This window comes from Phodopus roborovskii, unplaced genomic scaffold (assembly GCF_943737965.1).
Source record: "Phodopus roborovskii unplaced genomic scaffold, PHOROB, whole genome shotgun sequence".
Lineage (NCBI taxonomy): Eukaryota > Metazoa > Chordata > Mammalia > Rodentia > Cricetidae > Phodopus > Phodopus roborovskii.
In genome coordinates this window covers 6,238,694-6,252,327 of record NW_026125506.1, presented here as the reverse complement: position 1 = coordinate 6,252,327, position 13,634 = coordinate 6,238,694, and the positions used below count along the sequence as shown (strand labels likewise).

The window sequence follows — 13,634 nt, the reverse complement described above, 5'->3', positions numbered from 1 at the left end:
GAGAGTTTTAACCTGTGAGCACTCTGCTGGTTAGGTATTCATCACCATGACACAAGCTAGGGTCACTGGGAAGAGGAAACTTCAACTGACAAATTGCCTCCATCAGACTGGCCTGTAGACAAGTCCATGGCACATTATCCTGGTTAATGCTTGATGTGTTAGGGCCATGCCCATTGTGGGTGGGGCCATCCCTGGGCTGTTGGTCCTAGGTGCTACAAAAAAGCAGGCTGAGCAAGCCAGCCATGGGGAGCCAGCCAGGCAGCAGCACTCTTCCAGGGTCCCCGCATCAGCTCCCGCCTCCAGCTCCAGCTCTCAGCCCTTGCCCGACTCAGTGAGTGACAGGGTGTGGCCTGAAAGTGATAAAATGAAATAAACACTTGCCGCTCCGAATTGCTGTTGGTCATGGAGTTATCACAGCACCCAACAGCCAGCTAGCACAGACATTCTTAGTCAGAGCCATTCATGCAAAAGTCAAAAGAGTTAATGGGGTAAGGAGGCTTGCCACCAAGCCTGGCAACCCGGGAAAGCCCCACCCCACCATGGGGGAAGGACAGAACCAACTCCTGCATGTTCTCCTCTGACCTCCGTGTGTGTGTGTGTGTGTGTGTGTGTGTGTGTGTGTGTGTGCACGCGCGCTCACGCGTGCTGCTCACACACATGTGCACCCACCCCACAAGACAAACGAACAAAATAAATAAACCTGTAAATGCTGTTAGCTGACAGAGAACTAGCCTTAGAAGAATTATAAACAATAAAGTCTAGAAACCGCGTTGAAGAATAAAAACCATCACTGAAACAAACAGCACTTGGGACTGTAGATTCAAGAATACTTCCTACCCCTGCCATCCAGCAATGGGGGCTCAACCAGGGGACCTGCCTGTGACAGTCGTGGACACCACCGGCGGGTTCCGCCTTCAGTTAGCCCTCATCTACTGCTGTCACTGTTTTGGCTTCTCATTTTGAGACAGGGTCACGCCCGTCCTGTACTCACTCTGTAGCCCTAGCCAGCCTTGACCTTGCCAATCTCCAGCCTCAGCCTCTTGAGTACTGGGGATTCAAGATGAACTGCCAGGCCTGGCTTTGAGCCTTCCCAGGTCACAGCTGGGGAGCTCTGAATGTCTGGGGTGTGAGGTCACTGATTTACAGGGGTCTTCTATGAGGCATCTTTCCGTGAGTGACGCTTCGGGGATTGCTTTGACCTTCCTTCTTTCCCCCATTCCTCTTCCTCCTCTTCTTATTTTTGCTTTTTTTTCTTTTGTGACAGGGTTTCTCTGTGTAGATCTGGCTGTACTGGAACTCACTCTGTAGACCAGGCTGACCTCGAACTCACAGAGATCCACCTGACTACTTCCTGAGTGCTGGGATTAAAGGTGTGTGCCACCACACTCAACTTTCTTTTTCAAGAATTCATTTATGAATTTATGTGTATAGGTGTTTTACCTGCATATATGTCTTTGCATTGTGCATGTCTGGTGTCTGAGGAGGCCGGAAGAGGGGTGTCAGAGCCACCTGATTGGATTTGCAGACGGTTGTGAGCCACTATGTTGGTGCTAGGAATTGAACCCAGGTCCTCCGGGAGAGCAACCAGTACTTTTAACCTCTGAAACACCTGTCCAGCCCCCTTTTTTGTTTGTTTTCCTTTCCTTTTCTTTTTTTCCCTGAGGCAGGATTTCACTCTGTAGCCGAGGCTGGCCTACTACTCACAATGTAACACAGGGCAGTCTTGAACTCGTGCCAATCTTCCTGCCTCCGTCTTCCGGGGGCTTGGATCCTAGACACAGTGCCACTGTGCTCCACTGAGATTTCTTCAGCATTCTGCTGAATGGTGCCAGCCATCGGAGCAACGGGAGAGGGTAAAGCAACGGGAGGTGTGGCCGACACGATCTTCTGCCAACTCGTTATCAGAGGTCCTCTCTGTGGTCTTTTCATCCCACGCTTCGGTTGCAAAGAGGAAACCCACCCGCCCGAAAGCAGCACGTCCTGAGCTGGCTTTGCTGGGACCACCCAAGCCTTGCTGGCGAGGGCCCTGTGCTGCCTACCTTCTTGTGCACCATGGAGGAGCTGGAGTTGACGGGGCCCTCATCCTCCTGCATTATGACGAGCTCGGGGCTGCTCTCGTCCATGACTTCCTGTATGCTGTTCACACTGCTGCCCCGGCTGCCTGTGCTCACCGACACGCTGGGGATGGAGTGGATGCTGCCCAGGCTGTCCACCTCCCTGTTCAGGTTGCTCCCATGCTCACTGTCCTGTAAAAAAATGGGCACCGGGATTAAAACGCAAAACACCTGGAGACCTAGTGCCGACCCACTGACCAGGCCACTGAGTGGTGAACTGCTTCTCTGTTGGTGTGCAAAGATTGTGTGTGTGTGTGTGTGTGTGTGTGTATGAGTGTGTGTGTGTGTGTGTGTGCACGTGCGCGCCTTGAATTTTGTGACAGAGTTCTCTCACTGGTTGGAATTTGCCGAGTAGGCTAGGCTGGCTGCCTAACAATCTCCAGGGAGCTTCCTGTCTCTGCCTTCCCAGAGCTATGATTATCAGCACGTGTCATGACCCCTGGCCTTTCTTTCTAAATATGGGTTCTGGGGAGGGAACTGAGGTCCTTATGCCTACACAGTAAGTGACTTATCAACTCAGCCATGTCCCCAATTCCTCATTTATCATCATCATTATTTTTTTTTTAAATGGAGGATCTTTGGGGATACTCTGCCATGATCAGACATCCCACACTCATTTCCATGCCTCCCTCAGGGCCACTCTGGTCTTCAGACTCCGAATGCTACCATCCCAGGACTTTCCCCTGCCATACAGTGACCATGACATTATGGGATTGTCCCGTATGTGTCATGAGTTGGGCTCTTGGGGAATACCAGGGTCCTCCAAAAAGTCACTGCTGGCCACCAAACTGATGATCTCCACAATACCCGACGTTGCCGCCTGAGGTTAGAATGCAGTAGAGGGGGCTTTTAGAGGAGACAAACGGTATGCTCCCCCTGCAGGCTGTTAGTGAGTAACTGCATATGGGCCAGGGGTGTGAGTCCTACTGTCTGAGGTAGGTAATTCAATTCTGCCTCCATTAAGAAAGTCTGCCATGCTTTCTTCTTTGATCTCACTAAAAATATGTGTTAAAAGCTAGGTGGTGGTGGCCCATGCCTTTAATCCCAGAACTCGGGGGAGGGGGGGAGAGGGGGAGGGAGGCAGAGGCAGGCTGAGCTCTATGAGTTCCAGGTTAGCCTGGTCTACAGAGCTATTACAAGACAGCCAGAGCTGTTACAAAGAGAAACCTTGTTTTGGAAAACCAAAAGAGTTAAGTAATACTGGCATGCATTACCACCAGGACAAAGACTAACAATGGGATGGAGTGAAACAGTGTGAAGATGTGGCTGCCATCATAGAGGAGGCTCCCCCACCACAGGATTAAATGTCACCAAGTCAATTTACTATTTTCAAACCCTACTATACACAAACAAACTTAGTAAACTCCTATGCAGACATGAGCACACAAGCAATCACTCAGGAATACAAAATGGTAGGCAATACACCACTTTTTGAAGACAGGGTCTCAGTATGTAGCCACGGCTGGCCTGGAACTCGATCTGAGACCGGGCTAGCCTTGAATGCACAGAGATCAGCCTGCTTCTGCCTCCCTAGCGCTGGGATTAAAGATGTCTGCTTCCACATCCCACTATTAACATGTCATATTTTAATGCACTCATTTTCTCAATTAATGGGATGCCAATTGTCTATACTGATCAAGAGATTTCTATAGTCCAGTTCCTATTTTTGAATTTTATTACTGCTAAAATAATTTTGTCTTATTTAAAGTTAAACATTAGCACTCACTGTTCCTCTCTAGTCATTTGTCTAAGATTTATCGTGTGTTAGTTATTTGTCTAAGATTTATCATGCACTATGGTGGACTTATGGGGTCAGAGGATAACTTCAGGAGTTGGTTCTCTCTTCGGGGGGGGGGGGCGGGGAACTGGAGGTCTAACTCTGGTAGACAACAGGTTCCTTTTCCAGTTGAGGAGCCATCTAATTGGCCCTCATCCAATGCTTTCAGCTGGTGAAAGGCCAGGAAGCCATCTTTCCTTTGAAAACTCACGGTAACACGGTGTCAAGAGAACCAGACTCAGGGACTTTTAAAATCTCATAGGCTCCGCTCTGAAGTAACCTCAACCTACCCTTATTCTCTGGCCCAACCTGCCCCAAATCCATGCTCCTCCTGCCTCAGCCTTAAAGTGCCAGGATGGCAAGCACACACTGCCATGCCTAGCCTCTCCCTGATGCTGGCACACTTCTGGGCAACACAGGCTCCCCGACACCATGCTTCCATCACTTTCTCTTTTGGTGAGAGCCACATGTTACCAAAGTCTACCTTTCCCCATTCCTTACCACTTAGCTCATGGGTAGACTGGTGCCCGGGATGTCTCCCATCCTAGTCCGCTTACGCTCTGCAGCCGGGATCGTCCTCCCCGAGCAAAGCACTTACCTGAGTCTAATGCGGACCAAGCCCTGGAGAAGGGGCACTGACTCGCCACTAGCCGCGAGCTATAGGAGGTGAGGACTGCTGGGGGCTGGGGGAAAGGGTCAGTTTTCTTTAGGGATGAGGCTCCCGGAAGGCTGACAAGCTCCAGTGGGCCGTCTCATATTGATGTACAGACTGAGTGAGTTAAGAAGGAGATGGGAAATTGAGAGGATAGTGGTGTGCCGTGGTTTGAAAGAAAATGGCCCTCAAAGGGAGTGATGCTATTAGGAGGTGTGGCCTTGCAGTGGGTGTGGTCTTGTTGGAGGAAGAGTGTCACTGTGGGGGCGGGCTTTGAGATCTCATACATATATGCTCAAGCCATGCCCAGTCAGACAGTTCACTTCCTGTTGCCTTTGGGTCAAGATGTAGGACTCTGAGCTCCTGCACCATGTCTGCCTGCACGCCAACACGCTTCCCACTGTGATGACGATGGACTGAACCCCTGAACTGTATGGGAGCCACGCCCAAATAAATGTTTTCCTTCTGAGTTGCCATGGTCATGGTGTCTCTTCAAAGCAACAGAAACCCCGACTAAGACAGGGCAGGTGGGTGGGATGGTCCCGAATGCAACTGAAAGGCTTTGCACGCATGTGTGAGATGCTCAAATAAACTACAAATAATTCAAAATCTGTGCTGTGCTCATTCTTGAATGCTCCCTCCAGCCCATGATACTGCTGGACCCCTGCCTAGCACTGTCCCCCGCCCCCACAGTACCTTTCATATTCTCCCTTAAGTAAGAGTTGCTGCATTTGTGTCTGTTACCCAGGGTAGGTAGGCGACAGAGCACCCGCCCGTCCCATTCCCATCCATCCTTCAGAGTGTTTTCCCTGTGCCAAGCCTGGAAGCTGATATCAGGGGGACCTACTTCTTCTTCTTCTTGCGACTCATTCAAGGGTCCGTTCCGAGTCTCCTGGAAGAGGATCTTCTTCATTTTTCTGTACTGCAGGTTGTCCAACTCTCGGACAGCATCTTTTGTCCTCTGTATGAGGTCAATGAGGACCCGTGGTGGTCGCTCCCTCCGAATGAAGTCGTGCTGATGGACAGGGGAGGGAAACACTGATGGTGAGCAGCGATGTAAACACACAAGCAGGAAAGGAAGAGAGGTAGGCTCACAGCCCTTAGAAATGGACATGATCTTAAGGCTGGTGTCCCTCATGGGGATCCCCACCCTTCCCACATTCTGTCCTGAGCTCCCTTTGCAGACTCGGTTCTCCCCGTGAATTATTTTTTGTTTGTTTTTGTTTTGCTAAGCAGGGCAGTGCATGATTTTAATTCCGGCACTGGGGAGGCAGAGGCAAGGGGGTCTCTGTCTCTGTGTGAGTTTGAGGCCAGTCTGGTCTACATAGTGAGTTCCAGGCCAGTTGGGCTACATCGTGAGACCTCCTCCAAAGGATTTCCCTTGTTAGTTATATATATTTATGGTATGCAGTGGGATGCTCTGGTACAAACTGGAGTAATGGGAGGCAGTTACTACACCGTCATTTCCCATGATGTAGCAAAGCTGCTTAAAACCCACTGCTTTCAAAATTTGCATGGCACCTACAGTTTTCAGGTCGGACTTTAGGTCTCAATACTCAGTACTGAGGCGGAGGCAAGAGGGTCCCTGTCTCTGTGAGTTTAAGGCCAGCCTGGTCTACAGAGCGCGTCCCTGGCCAGGCAAGGCTACATATCGAGACCCTGCCTCAAACAGCAACAAAACAATAGCTTTATTGTTCTTTACAATGTTTAAAGATTCAAATAATACGGAAAAGTGCTTAAAGGAAAATAAAGAAGCGGGAATTCCAAATTCCATCATCCAGAAGAATATATTTTAAATTAAAGGATGTCAATTTAGGTCTTATCATCCCATCCCCAGCAACACATACAAGAACAAAGACTTTTAAGAAAATATTTTCAAGTGTGAACTGTATCATACATTCTAATTTAAGTATAATCTATAAAGCTGAAGATGCACTTGGATTTCACAGAATTAGAAGAGAGTGAAATAAAATAATTGCCTCGTTTTAGTTATATATATATTTTTCTCTGCCAGCATTATCTATTCCTAAAACTCCCTTTAAAATTAAGAAGAGTCATGAATTCGAGAGAAAGCCCATCAGGTGGGTGGGTGTGGGGGATGGTGGTGAGGAGCACATGGGAGGGGTTGGAAGGAGGGAGGGGAAGAGGAGAAATTATATAATTATATTTTAATTTCAAAAATTAAAAAAAATGACACAACCTGGGTACAAATGTGATCCTCAATAAATAAATAAATAAATAAATAAAATTGATTAAATTGTGGATCGGTGGGTAAGGGTGACTGCCACTGAGACTAACGGTGACCCGAGAGTAACAGCCGGGACCCACACAGTGGAGGGAGAACAGAGGGAGGGTCGTGCGTGTGCTAGGGCACGCATGCTCATGTGCGCGCATTCTCTCTCAGAATAAATATGTCAGCATAATAAAACATATCAAAAAATAAAGACAAAACACCATGCAGGCTTTCGAGAGCCAGGTTACCTGTATCAAAACACTGTATTTTTATCTGAAAAATAGGAACCTTAATACACCGATAATTTCCCGGCTCTAGTTTTCTCTGGTTGCCTTTGAACTTTTGATTTTACCAATGTTTGTTACATCGCATTGCTGCTTTTAAACGTTCTGATAGTTTTTACCTTAGTTCTATATTTAAATTATTCAATGTAAAAGCGATGTTTTAGTGTCAGGAAGAAACTACGGGGAAATGGGGGTTATTGGAAAACATTCAGGGGTAATTAGATAGCCAGCTGGAGGGAAAAGTATGACCCTTAAGTCACGGGTTTTGAAATGCATGCAAGGCTCCCCCCAGCACAAAGGCCCCTGGATGCCTCTGGGATCGCAGTCCCCAGAATTATTACTTTTGCTCAGGGTTGCTTTGGCTACCAGTGGTCTTTTCTGGTTCCATATGAATTATAGGATTTCTTTTCCTATTTCTGCAGGGAATGTTCAGGTACTTTGATTGGGATTCATGTGAATCTGTTTATTGTTTTGATAGGATGGTCACTTCCACAACATAATCCAACCAACTCATGAACATGGGATGCCTTTCCAGTTTCTAGTTGGTGTCTTCCTTAGTCTTCTTTTTCAGAGATTTGAAGCTTTCTTTTTTTCTTTATTTTATGTGTAGGGGACTGAGTCATAAACAGTTGTGAACCATCATGTGGGTGCTGGGGATCTAACCTGGGTCCTTTAGAGGAAGAGCAGTCCCTGTTTCTTCTTCTCCTTCTGTTTTTGTTTTGTTTTGTTTTGTTTTTTTGAGACAGGGTTTCTCTGTGTAGTACTGGCTGTCCCAGAACTTGATCTGTACACAACTCCCAGAGATCTGCCTGCGACTGCCCCCCAAGCACTGGGATTAAAGGCATGTGCCACCACCACGCCTGGCTCCTGCTGCCCATGCTTTTAACTGCAGAGCCATCTTTCTAGTACTGAGAACTGAAGCTCTCACTGGAAGGTCTTTAACAGTCATGGTTAGGTTTTCAAAAAAATATCTCGGATGTTATTGTAAATGCAAGTGTGCCCCATGACCTCTTCCTCGGTCTGTTTGTTAGTAGATATAGAAAGGCCTACTGATTTTTTAAAGTTGATTTTGGGACTAACACAAGATTCAGTACCAGGCACAAGAAACCTCCTTTGAAATGGTTGGTCAGGTTAGTCTAAGTGACTTCCAAAACATAGATTATATACGGAGCGTTAGGTTGCCTCTCAACGGTAGAAGGTAGACCTTTACTGCTGAAGAAAGCACACACTCAGGACAGAGGAATTGTGTGATTTGACCTGGAACTGACCTGCCTGTCTCTTTCCTGTGACCTAGCTTCTGTGTTCCAGAAATTACTATGCAAGCTGCCAAGGTAGGAAGGCAATTAAACAGACCAACCCGCCCAGCTGTAAGACCTATGAACCATGACAATGACCAGCATGGCAGGATGATGTCACACCTTTACCGTGTGAGAAGTGGCACTCACGTGTCGGAGGCAAACCACAGCTGCCTAACTGGACTCAAGGCCCACTCAGCAGGAGGGGCATCATGCCTGGTGCTAGCCTGGCTCACTAGTCATATTCCTGGGGCTAATGGGGTCAGGGACCTCAGATCAGACTTTGCCAGACCAGCGTAACTCCTTACCAAACTCCAAATCTTATCTTTATACCCACTGATAAATGTGACTACCATCAAAGAAGTCTCTTCTAACTGCAATGGAGACCATCACAGAAAACTATGACTGGACCCAAGGCAGACACCAATAGAGGTGGGTCGCCACGCCCCAACATATACATCCACATCACAGCTCCTGAATCTGTGGTCAGGCAATACCATGGAAGAGAAGGCGGGAAGCCTGTAAGAGCCAGAGCGCCAGGAAGTCTGCTGTGAGACAGCCTCTCTAGAAAGGGCTGCATGTTTGAGTAACACAACCCTTCTGGGATTTTCTCGTAAACAAACCAACAAACGAAACTGGCCATAAAAGGATCCATTCTGAAGGTGAAAGGAACAATGGGACTGAGTAAACATACACACATAAAAATGTAGGTCTGGATGGTTCCTTGCCAAGCAGGAAATGTTTACACCATGACGGATGCCCACCCACTACACAGACAGTGATGGACCACAGCATCATCGCGTAAAACCAACACACAACATGCGACAAGAGGCTCAAGAATGTGAGGTTCAAATCAATCCAATGTATATTCATTTAAAGAAAAAAGTCAGAAATCCAAAGTAGAAGAAAAACATTGCACAATGGAAACTTTGTTGTTTGAGAGAGGCTGTCAAGTAGCCGAGGCTGGCCTTGAACCCCTGATGCCTCTACCTCCAGAGCTGGGTGTGATGACAGTCTACTCCTACAACACCAACGCTGGGAAAGTGGAAGCAAGAAAGTGGATCATAAGATCAGACTGGGCACGTGGTGAGGTCACAGGCATGCCACCATGGCCTCCTGAGTACAGTTAAGGGACACTCGTGTAGCTCAATGGTATGACCCGAGTATCTGTTTTGAGATCATCACCTGACATCTTTGTTGCCTGGATTTGACACCGGCCTAACCGAAATTTTCAGAGTTGGCATTGGTGGTGTTGGCAGATGCCCAGGGATGGCAAGCAGAGCCGGGAGGAGAAACGGTCTGTACTAAGGCAATACTGGAGGGCAGGGAGGATAACACAACCCGGGGGACAGAGTCGGGGGATGGCGGGAAGGACGTGGATCCCAAAAACCTTCCCGGTTGTGACCAGGGAGCATGCCATAAACCAGCACCTCACAGTGCCCGGCCATGGAGTAACTGTTGCCCCGTGGCCAGACTTCATGGCCCCTCCCCAGATGGAAACGGGAAAACTCACCTGCAATAATTCCACCGCGGCTGGTCTTTCCTGAGGTATTTTGTGCAAGCAGTAATCAACGAATCTCCTGAAGGAGTTGGTCCTGTGTGAGCGAACACACCGAGGAGAGCAGTGAGGGACACGCAGGCAAAGTGCTTGGGAGATAATGCTTTGCAAATCGGGAGACTGTGTACATGCATGTAGTGTGTGTGTGTGTGTGTGTGTGTGTGTTTGCTCACACGTGCATGTATGTACAGAGGCTAGAGGTTTATGTCAAGTGTCTCTCACAATCACCTCCATCTTAGTTTTTTTGAGGCAGGGTCTCTCACTGAACCTGGAGCGCATCGATTTGGTTAGACTGGCTGGCCCTCCGTCTCCATCTTTCTACACTGGAATTTTGGGGCCCTGCATTGGTTCTGCAGGACGGAACTTACATCTTCTTGCATCTGCAGCCTGACTTTGCTGACTGGGCCATCTCCCCAGTCAGGAGATTCCTTTTTATAAGACCTTTCGGAATAGCAGGAGACCTGGACCATTTTCAATTTATGGCATTGAAAATTAATTCTTTTGGATAATGAGGTGGACACAGGCCCAATCTAGTCAATGGAGTCATACACATAAGTAGGCTAGGTCAAATCACAAAATGGATCAGAAAATAAAAACACTATACTTATGTGTAATAACTTAACTCAAGCTAACACCATTCCTAATGTCCGGTCTGCGATCTTCATTCCCACTTTGCTAACCCCTCCATCACCCATAACCTCTAAGGTGTAAAAATAACGAGCACATGGGGGCAGAGGACTCGGGAATACACTTTCTGAATGAAGCCAAGTCCTCTCTTGGAGACTTCATTTGTGTCCACTCTTGTTAAACAGCCCATTCTCTCTAACTCTTGTGGGCCCAATAGTTACACACCATGGTTTTCAGCCAAGAATGACACATCTGAACAGAGGAATGTGTTCTGTTCCAGCCTGTTCTGATAGACACAGAGACAAATGACATCATCCAGAGCCTCTCACAGCTGCTAAGAACTACAGAGGAGATGGGCTGAACAGGACCTGAGGGATGAGGTGTGGGAGGGAGGGAGCAGGGTGCGGGTTCCCTGTGTGTGTGTGTGTGTGTGTGTGTGTGTGTGTGTGTGTGTATGCACATGCATGTACATACAAAGGAATACTGTTTATGGGGGCATTCGTTCTTTGCTGTGATGGAAGAATGCAATGGTGTTTTAGGGCAGACCTATAAAATGTAGTTTAATGAGAGCGTCAGATACCCACAGTGAGTTTCTCGGCAATGTCTTACCATTCCCTGGACTGTAGCGTGGGGGAGTCATTCTGGGCAATGTGGTAGAGGGCGCTCATGGCGTTCATGTTGAAGAGAGGGGGCTTCCGCTCCGCTGGAAGAGGAAGGAAGCATGGTAAGGCATTCTTGAAAGAAGCAAAATCAGAACTATCGATCAAGGAGACCATCGGCTCTTCGTACTCAGGTCAGCTGAGTTGAGCCATTTGCTAGCTGTTGATGCTGCTTACTCACTGTCCACAGGAAGGCTCCCAGCAGAACTCTTTTCACAGTAATGGGAGAAAATGTCCTTACCTTTTCATAGGTTCTACATAGATTGGTGTTGGCCGGTTTTTCCAGTGACAAGGTGTGAATATGTGTGTGTGTTTTAATTAAAAAATACATATTCATTAAATAAAATCGGAAAGCAAAGAGAAGTAGAACAGAAGCATATTATTATGGGAAAGAGGGGCTGGAGGGACGGCTCAGTGGTTAAGAGCACTGGCTGCTCTTCCAGGCGTCAGCGCCTACATGATGTCTCTCAACCATCCATCAACTCTAGCGCTGGGGAATCCAACGCCTTCTTCTGGGCGTCGCATGTACATGGTGTGGTAAATATGATACAGGCAAAATATTTATACATATAAAATAAATAAGTCTCTTTTAAAAAGAAAAAATACCATTGTGGAGAGGAATAGACATTTACATATGTATTTATTTAAAGCCAGAGTCTTTCTTAGTGCAGAGGCCAGCCTGTGTAAATAGTGAGATCCAGCATAGCCCGGGATACCATAGTGAGACCCAGTGTCCAAAACAGAGAGAGAAATAAATGAAATGCTTAAAAAAGAAAAGACGGTGATGATTTGGAGACATCCTAGTCATTTAAAAAATATTTATCCCTTCGCGGTCTCATAATGCACTTTTGCTGTGGAACAACCCTTTTGCATACTGCAAATATGTATTGCTGTCATTGTTAATAAGAAGCTGATTGGCCAATAGCTGGGCAGGAAGAGACTGGGTGAGCCATCCTGAGACAGAGAGAATGCTGGGATGAAGAAGGGTGGAGCCAAGGGAGACGACAGCCAGCCTCGAGGAAGCAGGATGCGTAGGAAATGAGGTAACAAGTCATAAGCCATGTGACAAAGCTTAGAAAAGAAATATGGGTTAAGGGGCTGGAGAGATGGCGCAGTGGTTATGAGCACTGACTGCTCTTCCAGAGGTCCTGAGTTCAATTCCCACCAACCACAGGGTGGCTCAAACCACCTGTAATGAGATCTGGTGCCCTCTTCTGGCCTGCAGACAGAACACTGTATTCATAATAAGTAAATCTTAAAAAAAAAAAAAAAACTCTTAAAAAAATATGGGTTAATTTAAGTATAAGAGTCAGGTAGCAACAAGCCTGAGCTATGTTGATTATATTATAATTAATATAAGCCTTGGCGTGTTTACTTGGGACCGGGTGGCTGGGACACGCTTCTGCCTACACATTTCGATTACAGTCCTCTGTCTGCAGATGCGTCTGGGATGGTCCTTTAGGGCCCTGCATGGATTTCTTCCCTCCCTTTCCTGCCCCCTCCTTCTCGCTCACCCACCTCTCATCTCTCTCCAGGGTCTCCCACCCTTCTCTTCAGGGTCTCCAGCATAGTCCTAGCTGGTTGGCCTCCCCTGTGGCTGAGATCACTCGAGTACACGACCATGCTGGAGAGGACTAGTTTACATGCATCAAGCACAAACTGGTAGAAACTGGTCCGCGCAGGAGCAGGTACCGACAAAGGTTTCAAGCACAGAGAAAAGACAGGTGGTTTCAGGCTGTTTTTCAGGAAGCGGACTCAAGGAGTTTCTAGAGCACGGTCTTTTGGTGATGTTAAGCTCTTAAAACCACATGGAGCCAGGAACTCCTGTGGATACAGTGGTTTCCCAGGCCACCGAGTAGCCTGCAGACTTCCATCAACCTTCCCTGTTCCCTGTTTCGAGAATAACACAGGGCTCCTTCCCCTCTCTTTCGAGCCATCTCTGGCTTCAGCGAGGCACTCAAGCACAGGCCATTTCACATGGATGCTTTCAGTCTAGATCTTAACCTTATCAGGTTCTTTTAAACAATGTTTTAATTAAGAATTTTTTTTTTAAGTGATGAAGTATTTGCTATGATGCTCAGGCTGGTCTGAAATTCCTGGGCTCAGCGGTCCTCATCTGTCTCCCATGCACGCTGAGAACACGTGCGCTCCTGTCTCAGCTCTGGCTAATTCTTAACAACCCTGTTGTGGCTTGACTATGAAATGCCCCACAGGCTCATGGATGAGTGAAAAATAAGAAATCAAAGGGAAAGGAAAGGACATGGCTGCTCCTAGGTGTGTTAGAAGAGAAACTTTATTGTAGATAAAATGGAGAACACTGGCAGAGACAGGGGCGTCTGGGAGAGTCCAGAGTGGACATGGCCAGAATGACCTGGATCATAGTGGAGAGGGGAAGGGGAGAGGGGGAGGAGAACCAGCTGCGGCAGCCAGGGGGC

At 47.6% G+C, this 13,634-nt stretch overlaps 1 protein-coding gene across 1 annotated transcript in view; it reads right to left on the bottom strand.

Moving 5' to 3' along the window:
• Positions 1 to 13,634, bottom strand: part of Taok3 (TAO kinase 3) — a 142,411-nt gene that overhangs the window by 45,387 nt on the left and 83,390 nt on the right. The window contains exons 10-13 of the mRNA XM_051176516.1: positions 11,150 to 11,243; positions 9,869 to 9,950; positions 5,391 to 5,558; positions 2,040 to 2,246 (exon numbers count right to left, since the gene is read on the bottom strand). Coding sequence (XP_051032473.1) covers positions 2,040 to 2,246; positions 5,391 to 5,558; positions 9,869 to 9,950; positions 11,150 to 11,243 — 551 coding nt within the window. The remainder of the gene's footprint in view (positions 1 to 2,039; positions 2,247 to 5,390; positions 5,559 to 9,868; positions 9,951 to 11,149; positions 11,244 to 13,634) is intronic.